The sequence below is a fragment of the Vicia villosa genome, linkage group LG4, assembly GCF_029867415.1.
Source record: "Vicia villosa cultivar HV-30 ecotype Madison, WI linkage group LG4, Vvil1.0, whole genome shotgun sequence".
Classification (NCBI taxonomy): domain Eukaryota; kingdom Viridiplantae; phylum Streptophyta; class Magnoliopsida; order Fabales; family Fabaceae; genus Vicia; species Vicia villosa.
The window spans coordinates 99,192,083-99,202,409 of record NC_081183.1 but is presented as its reverse complement, the minus strand read 5'-3'; the positions used below and the strand labels follow the sequence as shown (position 1 = coordinate 99,202,409).

Here is a 10,327-nt window from a genome sequence, read left to right as displayed (position 1 = left end):
ATTTAATATTTTTGACTGAAAAGTAATAGCCACTTCAAAATTAGATTATAAGAAAGGCGAATTCTAATCTACCCAACCATTTATGTTGGGTAGAGTTACACAAATGAGTTGTCAAGGATATAAATATCCATGGGTTAGTTTTGTGTTGTTAATATTACAAATTAGTAGTTCTAGTTAATTGAAAATTTACCCAAATGCATTAAGTATAGTTTTCATTTTCAATTTAATTTTGCTTTATAAAAGGGAATCATTTAATTGCGAATAAAGTGACAGAATAAATTGAATCATCTTCTGATATTTCAAACAAAAAGTTGTAGCTACTTTTTTCATTGGCAAGATATTTACAACTAAATATTCATTTAATGCATGCTTTACATCTTTTTTGTCTCCCTACACAAATGCATCATACTGATTAAATGTAATCTAACATATTATGATGCATTGTCCACCATATTTATACTTTCTAATGCATGCTTTTCGATTTCTTAATATCATTTGGTCAACTCCCAAAATCTGAAATATACTCACAAAAATACTATGGAACTCTTCCTTCATTGCATAACTAAGATTCAACCTCCTTATTCTTTCTCTCTCTTCCATTCTGAAACCTAATTTGCATGCTTTTTGTTTATGTTATTATATCATAGATATAAGATATTAATTATTATTAATATATATCATATAAGAAGAGTCTACCATTTGCTCAATTCTCAGCCCTTCCATACATCATCTGTTCCCTCAAAAATCCACATCAGCTTCGGTAGTTACACTTCTCAAAATTCTCACGTTGCACTTACTAACTCTCCTCTTTCTCTTCCAAAACGGTTTCTCCTCTTCTTTCAAAACCGTTTCCAGATCATTTTCTCTTTCACACTCAGGTCTCTCCATCTTTTAGAACGAATCTCCTCCCTCTCTCTCCAAGCCAAAACGGAAGCGTCTGCACTCCTTCTCCGGCGAACTACTCGCCTTTTCTGTTCCGATTCATCTCAAGAACAAGCAGAAAGAAGAGATTTTCAAGAAAATGGAAGAGGAGAAATCCAGAAAGGTAAGCACAAAGTTAACAATGGAGGAGAAATAAAAGATGATAGTGAAAGTAGATTTCATTGGAAATTTCTGGATGAAGGAAGATTTATTAGGGTTCAGATGTGTTTCGTTCTTGATTGTACTGGTAGTTATGTTTATATTATACTAACCCTTTCCTTATATTCATATATAGGGTCCCAAACCCGGGTGGATATCGATAGAATCGTCACCGATACAATAGAAGTTAAGTTGATTTTCATTTCTTAATTTACAATATCTTTCAACTTTGATTTTGATTTAGTTTTCAAACTTTCAGGTTTCATGGTGTTGGCTCACGCGGAAGAGGAAAGATCCATCGCCGATACAGTTTCTGATGATGCTTCGGTGTTGGTTGTGGTGGACGGCGATTAATATTCTAAAAGAGGTTCGGTTTTATATATTTGTTATTACTTTGTATGATTTGTTAAATTCTGTTTGGATAAGCTGTGACCTAAGTTTGATGTGGGTTTATGCAGGTTCGATGATGAAGCACAAGTTTGCTTGGCCATAAAAAAGAAAGGATGGCAATGAGAGAGATTGATCGGTTCTATTTAATATTTTGATTTTGTTTATGCTTTGAATTTAAGGTGGCTGTTCGTTTTGATTTGGGTTTCTAATGTTGTCTCAGGTATAATGCTTAAATTTTTTAACCGCATTAGAGATTGTTTATTCGACGTTGTTAGAATTGAAATTCTGTTGAAATTATGCAGGAGGGGAAAAGTACGAGAATGGTATAACATGGTATATCTTGCCATCATTTCAGTATTTGGATGGGCTTATAGCTTGCCACTTACATTCAGCATTCAGGTATAAATATAATCAACCAACTAACACTTCAGTTTTTGGCTGAAGAATGATAAGTAACACCGGTTTTCAACTCTGATTCAGGATTTTGCGTATCTTTATGATCCAAACAATGAGATTGCTGGAGCGTCATTCGTGAAGCTGAATCTTCTTCCATCATCACCAATGCAATCTAATTTATTCCGCCTTAATTGCATTCTCTTTAGGTACCTTTTCATTCAATTTTCAATCATGACTTTCAATCATCGGTTGATTTCATTTTATGCAGGAGGCTCTCAGGATATGAAGTCTGTTGGAATGCAGTATCTTGAAGTTGTTCGTAAGCTTAAGGAATGGGGGTTTCAACCTAAAAGGAGTATTCATTTGGCTTTTTCTCCTAATGAGGAGATTGGTGGACATGATGATGCTGAGAAGTTCTCTCTTTCTGGAGTTTTTCAGGATTTCTATGTTGGTATAGCCCTTGATGAAGATAACTAAACATTGCCTCTTCTTAATTTTTTACTTTATAGCATAAACACTTATAGCACTTACATTGCCTCTTTATTCATTTCAACTTTGTATTCACTTTCAAACACACAGGGCTTCCTTCTCCGGACGACCATTACAGGGCATTCTATGCAGAGAGGAGTCCGTGGTGGTTGGTGATCAAGGCTATTGGGATTCCTGGACATGGAGCCAAACTTTATGATAACTCTGCTATGGAGAATCTTTTGAAGAGTATTGAGACCATCCAAAGGTATCGTGCCTCGCAGTTCGACTTGATAAACACCGGCTTGAAGGCTCTTGGTCAGGGAAGTATTTTCTATTAACCCGGTCTTTTTGAAAGCTGGAACTCCATCACCAATAGTAAGTCAATCATGGTTGTGGACAACTATTTAAACCTTTATGTAATACATAAGATTCATCGTTCCATGAATAGAATAGAATCAAAAATATAATCTTGCTCAACATTTTTTTCACATTGTAGAGGAGTCTGCCTGCCAACTATGCTATGCTTTTGAAATGACACTTCATTTCACATATTTGTGTGTTAGCGGTGTTAAGAAATTCCAGCAATTGTCAAGGTTGAATTCCCCCTAATGATTATACTTTTGCTCTGTACCAGGGTTTTGTCATGAATTTGCATCAATTTGAAGCAGAAGCGGGATTTGATATTAGAGTGCCACCAACTGCGGATACAAAATCACTGGAGAGGCGAATTGCCGAAGAGTGGGCGCCTACTTGGCGTAATATGTATAATCTCCTTATTCAGAGTTGATTATCTGTTGATTTACATTGTAAATGTCTTTAAAATGCAAAACGATTTCATATGTCAATCTTGCTTTATGATTTTTCTCTTCACAGGAAACATTTGTAATTCTTTCATATTATTTGTTACAGGAAATTATTGATATGTGTGATTATTCTGTTGGGCTGAGCCGACAATTGAAGGGATCAATTATCGCATCGGAATGTAAGTTTTTTTACTTTTGTTTTGATGCTAATTTCTTTCCTTGATGTTTTTGTTCTGAGTTAATTTTTTCAATGCTTTTGCTTTACAGGTCCAGAGAATATGATGTTTGAGGTTTGATGTTAACCTGTGATTGTTCTGTTATTTACTATTTGATCATGGGGGTTTATTTATGAAATTTAATTGTTTTCTCTTACACTACAGGTATGGAACCCCCTAGGAACCGTAGGTGTAATCACTGCTTTCAATTTTCCATGTGCTGTACTAGGTATGCTTTTTGTTTTCCTATCTCAACACTCACATTAATAAACTTCTGGTCATGTATTCCAAACTTCAAGAAAACTACTTTGCATATTCTAATGATTAAAATGTTATGTACAAACCCTAATCATTTCTGTTTTGTCTTAGGATGGAAAGCTTGCATTGCACTAGAAACTAAAATTGTTACAGCGTAATAAGATGGTGTTTTAGCCAGAGCACTGAATGCTACAAGCAATAGGTGAGTTGTTCCATCTAAAAGCATATTTAAGATCTTATTGGCAGATATAGATTGTCATATATCTACAACAGTTTCCAGATGATCTTCTAAAGGATTCAACAAGAGTTGTCCCTGTTATGCGAAAGAAGCTTCAATCATTGCGAGAATCGGATACTACAGGAAGTGGGAATGAGAATGAGACAGACATTGGATTGTATGTGATGGCTGATACAACTCATTTAGTTTGCAATTTCATATTCAATGTTTAAATTCGCGAATAGACTTAATAATAAGGTTTGTACTGATGCAGAGTTTGAAGCGTTGTCAACGTAAAGACTCAGTTGCTTCAAAGCCTGAGAAACTTGACTCATTAGGTATTGAAAACTCTTTCCATTTTCTTTCTGCTTGTATGTATTTCATTTATAATTATGATCATGCAATAAGTGAATACACAAATGTATAAGGTCCATAGCCCACTATGAAAGATAAGATAACTAATATAACTATATAAAATCAATATATTGGAGAAACATACTCCAGCGACGTCAATAACTGTGGTACGGGCCTCCAGTGTCTGGAATGCAACTCGCAAAGCCGGTGTACACGAGTTCGAACTGCAAGTCCTATTTCAAAAGTACTTGGTCATTGCCATACTTTTTTATTTTCATTTTTGTTCTATAGCTGATACAATAACGTTATTATGTGTAGGTGATGGAACTTCCATTTAATCAGTACTCATGGCTTACAACTCATAACTCTTTTTCTTCGAGGGTAGCGAATTTGAGTATAAACTCTCAAATTTCGACTGTCACGAATCAGGAAGACTCCATTATAGATCAACTGCATGTATGTCACATATATTTCTAAACATTTTAATTCACTGCCATAATATTTTTTTTGTTTATAGGTGACAAATTTTCTGTCTATGCAGAATGGTGTGAGAGGATTAATGATCGATATGCATGATTACCATGGTGACATTTGGTTGTGTCGCGGGCCGTGCACAAGATTTACAGCCTTTGTAAGGGATTCTTTTAATTTTTCTGAATGATCATGCTTAGTGAAAGTATTTTAACTTTGAGATATGATTAATTTAACAGCAACCTGCTATTCATGTTCTAAAAGAGATCAATGTATTCCTGACACAACATCGAAATGAGATCGTGACCGTTTTCATTAAGGATCATGTAACATGACCAAATGGTATTAACAAGTTGTATCATTTTGGAAAAGAGGTATTTTCAAACTCTTATTCGGAAGTATTATAGTTCTCTGTTAATATTTTAGGTTAAAACTATAACTACACTAATACTTTTGTTTCCTCATCTAAACATAATTTTATGATCTGTCTGTCTGTTTAATGAGTTCCATAAAGTTAAATTTGCAAATTGGAGTGAAGTGTTTACAGGAATTTCATTCAGTAGCCATCACCTCAAATTATTTAGTTAGTAATAGCACAAGGCTAACTTTACATCAATGCTATATTCATGTAATTTTTTCTTTACAATTTTGTATGTCTCAAGTTATTTTCATTATTGATTTCCAAGACATTGTGTTATATTGGTCCTTTATCTTGGATGCTGTTGTGCTATTTTTTTAGAATTCTATTGTTGAGTGATATTTTGTCCATAATATACCCTAAACTACTAGGCCACATTATTATTCCCTAATACACTACTGTTTTTCTGTTGTTGTCTGTGATGCATATATGCATGCCAAGTTGCAGATATGCAGCTAGACTCAAATAATCTCAGTGGCCGAATTGGGCAGCGGTTCTTTGAAGTTTCTAAATACAAGTATGAATGGTAGATTAGTAGTTAAATGATCATTTAAAATACCATTTAAACATATCTTTCTCTAGACCAAAAAAGCATATCTTTCTATCCCTTCCCCAAGTATGAGGTGTGTGTATCGATGAAACACTAGAAAAGTGGTTCCATTACACTTTTTTTACTGTGCTTCTCACATTGCAGTTTTAGCATAAATAATTTGAATTGCTGTTTCTTTTAACACGAATGACATGAAGCCGTGTTATCACATTTACAATCGCTTTACAGGATACCATGATGATGGGCGCTGACTATTATCAAACACGAAAAATCTTAGGTACATATGAGGGTGATCGATGATGTTGATCATGTGTTTGCTGAGGAAGTGGAGAGTCCTATTCCTATTTGTGAAAGGGATGTGGAGACTATTGGATTTAACCCCAATGCTAGAGACAAACCTGTCTGCGAAAATAGCTTTTATTTAGATAAGTTTATAATGAACATGAAATAACTTTAAAGAATTATTGTTATAGTATCTCTCTTGAAACTAATAAACTGATAGGAAATTTGCAGGAAAGTCGAGAATATCGTATACCATTCTTGAAATCAGTCTGTGATCCTGTATCTCTAACATTAAAAATGCCTAGAATTTTTCAGGAAAGTCGAGAACGTCTTCGCTTTTAAGGTAACCAATCCTCAAATTCATAGTTGGTCTTTATACCATTAAAACTGCAGCAAAGCCGTCTGTGATCCATCAGATCTAACCTTAAATTATATCACTGTACACTTGAAATCTTCATGTATATTCTCTGCATGATTCTTCTATTTTTAATATTTGAAGACTTGAAATCTGGCTATGCATGATTCTTAATCTCGATACTATCAATTGATCATTTTTCGATTACTTATTATAAGATTGTGAATGTAAGGATAAGGGACTAAGTTTGTTTGTATGAATGTGCAGGGCTGAACATGGAACTGTTATGTTAGTCTAAGAAATGGTTAGTCTAAATTGCTAAGATTAGAATTCTGTCGAGACATTTACGTATTGAATGTATCTTTTGAACCATACTACAGTGAGAGTATTACTAAAGAATTATATACAGAAGCTTTGTTGATGAAGGGCAAGAGACCAAAACAACTTTGAAACCATGACAAAGACAGAGTTTCTAACTCTCACTCAGATTTGAATTCCAGTGCTAATTGATCAATGAGTTTGGAAACACGAGAGTGAAAGGCATGAAGTGATGAAGAACATAAGTCTTGATTTTGTTGAGGATGACACTTGTGGTGTCTTGAAGGAGAGTTTTGCAATTTTGTGTACTAGCGTTGATATTTTTCTGTCCAAAATAAATGATTTCATATGATAATTAAATAGTTTGATTAAAAGATTTGAAGATCTTTCATTTTAAAATAGTAGGTATGGTTTACGAAAGAATAACCTTCATCAATGTCGTTGACGTTATGAGTTTTTTAAATTTGTGTAGCTGAGTTCAATAGTCTTTATAAGAAATAAAAAAAATTTCATAAGTCAATACTTCTTTTAGTTTGTTCAAGTTTGTCCAAGGTGGCTGGCTTATAAGAATTTCCACCAATATCAATAGTGATGTTTTATAACAAAATTACAAAACTATATATAGGAATAATTCTAAAAAGAACTATAAAATAATTCTTTTACTAATAATATTGATGTGGTTAGTTATCAATAATTTTCAAACTTTCAACATTTGATTTTTGAAATTATCCACCAGTCAAGAAGGCCCAATGTTATAGTAATACTACTAATAATAATTTATAGTGAAATAAAAAGGCTTACAAATTAATTGAAAATATTCTTTTTATTATTATAGTGTGAGAAGTAGTATGTTCAATTTATGGATATGTTATGATAAAACAATTAAAACCATTCAATTTAAAAATAAACGTATCAATTTTTCTTTGTATCTTCATATTTATTTTCATATAATTTTTATTTAACTATCTTATTTAATTTTTTATGTAAAATAAATTATTTAAAATAAATGGGCGTACCACACTGGTACCCGTGCGAATGCACGGTTATCACGTTAATATTCAAAATATTGAATATTAATGGAAGCACGAAGTTATTGATTAAAATATTAAATATTAACGGGAGCACGAATTTTGAATATTAACAAGAATAAATTTTGAATATTAACGGAAACCCGAAGTTACTGATCGAAATAGTAAATATTAACGGGAACACAGAGTTATTGACAAAATATTGAATATTAAAGAGAACACGAACTTACTGATAATTTTTTTGAATATTAGCATAAACATTAAGTTACTGATAAATTTTTTGAACATTAACGGGAACAAATTTGGAATATTAACGGGAGCATAAAGTTATTGATTGAAATATTGAATATTAACGGGAACACGGAGTTACTGATCAAAATAATAAATATTAACGGGAACATGAAGTTACTAATCAAAATATTGAATATTAACGGGAACAAATTTGAAATATTAATGAGAATACGAAGTTACTGATCAAAATAATGAATATTAGCGGGAACATGAAGTTAGTGATCAAAATATTGAATATTAACGGTAACCTAAAATTATTGATCAAAATATTAAATATTAACGGGAACATGAAGTTATTGATCAATTGATCAAAATATTTTTATAATCTATACATTTTTTTTACACATGTTATTTCTCAATGGATCCTCTGCATTTTTTAAATGCATCCTTAGATTAATTACTTTTTATTTTCAATCTTCAATTTTTTTAATATTAGTATTTTTATAACTTTTTCCATTTTAATCCAAATTTAGTCTTTTACTAATACCTTTTACTAATATTTATTGATCAAAATATCTCAAACTTTGGCCCAACCTATGAATACGAAATTTATGTGCAGGTTATATATAAGACAATAGAAATTCAATACTTTCATCAAACAATTTCTTTTACATTTTTGGAAATTTGATCAAGCCTTTTCATAAATTTTAAAAATAATAAATTTTTTTTTTTAGAAAATGAATTCTTAATTTGTATCTATTTTTTTCATAGATGTATTATTCATTCTAAAACAATATAAACTTTATTTTCTAAATTACTTTTTATTTTATGTATTCAATTTTGTTAATATTAGAATTTTTATAACCTTTTCAATTTTAACCAAAATATAATCTTTTACTAGTACCTTTTATTTGCCTCAATCCAAATGCGCGAAAACGACGGGTACCCGTGCGGCCGCACAGGTAAGACACTAGTTTTTAATAAAATTGGTCAACAATAAAAATAATAACTTATCATTTATAAAATATTAAATTAAAATAGATATTAAATAAATTAACTAAGTAGCCTATAACAAATTATAACCATTTATTTTTAATGATAAATAATTTTTTTTATTATCACTACAATTATTGTTTAAAGTAGTTTTTAACTTTTTTAAGATAGTCATGCTTGAAACGTCAATGACTGTTATGTTGTTTGCCAGGATGCTACATAGCTTCACTTGGAGTGTTCCACCAAATATGTCGAGCATTAACCTTTCTGAATCTCATGGTGGAACCAGCAAACTTGTGCCACTTGTGGCAGTTGTAGAGCCAATGTTGTCGACAAAAGTTTTTGGTTTATATTAATTTAGGGATCTCACCAAGTTTTGTCAATTACTGAGTGCAAAATAATAAAGACATGTGTCTATGGTCAAACTTGTTATGTTATTTAATATTTTTGACTGAAAAGTAATAGCCACTTCATCGGTTATAAGAAAGACGAATTCTAATCTACCCAACCATTTATGTTGGGTAGAGTTACACAAATGAGTTGTCAAGCATATAAATATCCCTGGGTTAATTTAGTGTCGTTAATATTACAAATTAATAGTTCTAGTTAATTGCAAATTTACCCATATGCATTACGTATAGTTTTCTTTTCCAATTTAATTTTCTTTATAAAAGGGAATCATTTAATTGCTAATAAAGTGACAGAATAAAGTGAATCATCTTATGATATTTCTAACAAAAAGTTGTAGCTACTTTTTTCATTGGCAAGATATTTACAACTAAATATTCATTAAATGCATGTTTATACATCTATTTTGTCTCCCTACACAAATGCATCATACTCATTAAATGTAATCTGACATATTATGATGCATTGTCCCACCATATTTATACTTTCTAATGCATGCTTTTCGATTTCTTAATATCAGTTGGTCAACTACCAAATCTGAAATATACTCACACAAGTACTATGGAACTCTTCCTTCATTGCATAAGTAAGATTCAACCTCCTTATTTTTTCTCTCTCTTCCATTGTGAAACCAAATTTGCATGCTTTTTATTTATGTTATTATATCATAGATATAAGATATTAATTGTTATTAATATTTTTAATAAAAATGGTAAACAATAAAAATAATAATGTAATACCCTACCAATATGTGTCTAGAATAATATCAGCAGAATACTAATAACTGGCCCTGAGTACATACAAAAGTCAGGAATAATAACATAAGATGTATACATTTCAAAATTATCTCGAAGATGGATACAATGAATATGTCTACACAATGTTAGGATTCACAGCTGAAGAAAAGCTCAAGCACTGTCTTCATGACATCCGATCAAAAGCTCTTGATCCAAGCATATAGCAAAGCTCGACCTTGCACGCTACTTGAAAAATAATAAGATGAATAGGGTGAGATTACTAAACCTCAGTGAGTTCCCCTATATTATGGGTCCTCTCGACTCTACAGGGTACATGCATCAACTACAGATC

The 10,327-nt window shown here is 31.7% G+C and overlaps 1 protein-coding gene and 2 long non-coding RNA genes across 5 annotated transcripts; all 3 read left to right on the top strand.

Moving 5' to 3' along the window:
- The first annotated feature begins 717 nt into the window (after positions 1-717).
- Positions 718-3,267, top strand: LOC131595011 (uncharacterized). Of its 2 annotated transcripts, none has more exons than XR_009281655.1 (7): positions 718-1,045; positions 1,217-1,447; positions 1,539-1,690; positions 1,773-1,869; positions 1,951-2,317; positions 2,446-3,099; positions 3,247-3,267. XR_009281655.1 is itself a non-coding variant. In XM_058867230.1 (7 exons), the coding sequence occupies exons 4-6, from the start codon at positions 1,801-1,803 to the stop codon at positions 2,673-2,675; spliced, it is 666 nt and encodes a 221-aa protein (XP_058723213.1). In that variant the 5' UTR covers positions 718-1,045; positions 1,217-1,447; positions 1,539-1,690; positions 1,773-1,800; the 3' UTR covers positions 2,676-2,712; positions 2,972-3,099. The 2 variants fall into 2 exon arrangements, 1 of the variants encoding a protein (XP_058723213.1); XM_058867230.1 differs by lacking the exon at positions 3,247-3,267 and having other exon boundaries at positions 2,446-2,712; positions 2,972-3,099.
- Positions 3,268-3,404: 137 nt separating this feature from the next.
- LOC131595012 (uncharacterized) lies at positions 3,405-4,639 on the top strand. The gene is made up of 6 exons (XR_009281656.1): positions 3,405-3,430; positions 3,521-3,584; positions 3,725-3,815; positions 3,887-4,008; positions 4,105-4,168; positions 4,503-4,639. It is a non-coding gene; the product is annotated as an uncharacterized LOC131595012 (long non-coding RNA).
- A 255-nt stretch (positions 4,640-4,894) lies between these two features.
- Positions 4,895-7,327, top strand: LOC131595013 (uncharacterized). 2 transcript variants are annotated; one of them, XR_009281657.1, is made up of 3 exons: positions 4,895-5,029; positions 5,852-6,248; positions 6,528-7,326. It is a non-coding gene; the product is annotated as an uncharacterized LOC131595013 (long non-coding RNA). The 2 variants fall into 2 exon arrangements; XR_009281658.1 differs by lacking the exon at positions 4,895-5,029 and adding an exon at positions 5,036-5,590 and having other exon boundaries at positions 6,528-7,327.
- Positions 7,328-10,327: the final 3,000 nt, after the last annotated feature.

What these genes read in the sequence shown, in the direction of transcription:
- LOC131595011 (XM_058867230.1), top strand. Translation starts at nt 1,801, where the DNA reads ATGGTATATCTTGCCATCATTTCAGTATTTGGATGGGCTTATAGCTTG. An exon ending in CACTTACATTCAGCATTCAG is followed by an intron (nt 1,870 to 1,950) that starts GTATAAATATAA and finishes ACTCTGATTCAG; the next exon opens with GATTTTGCGTATCTTTATGA. An exon ending in TTTTCAGGATTTCTATGTTG is followed by an intron (nt 2,318 to 2,445) that starts GTATAGCCCTTG and finishes TCAAACACACAG; the next exon opens with GGCTTCCTTCTCCGGACGAC.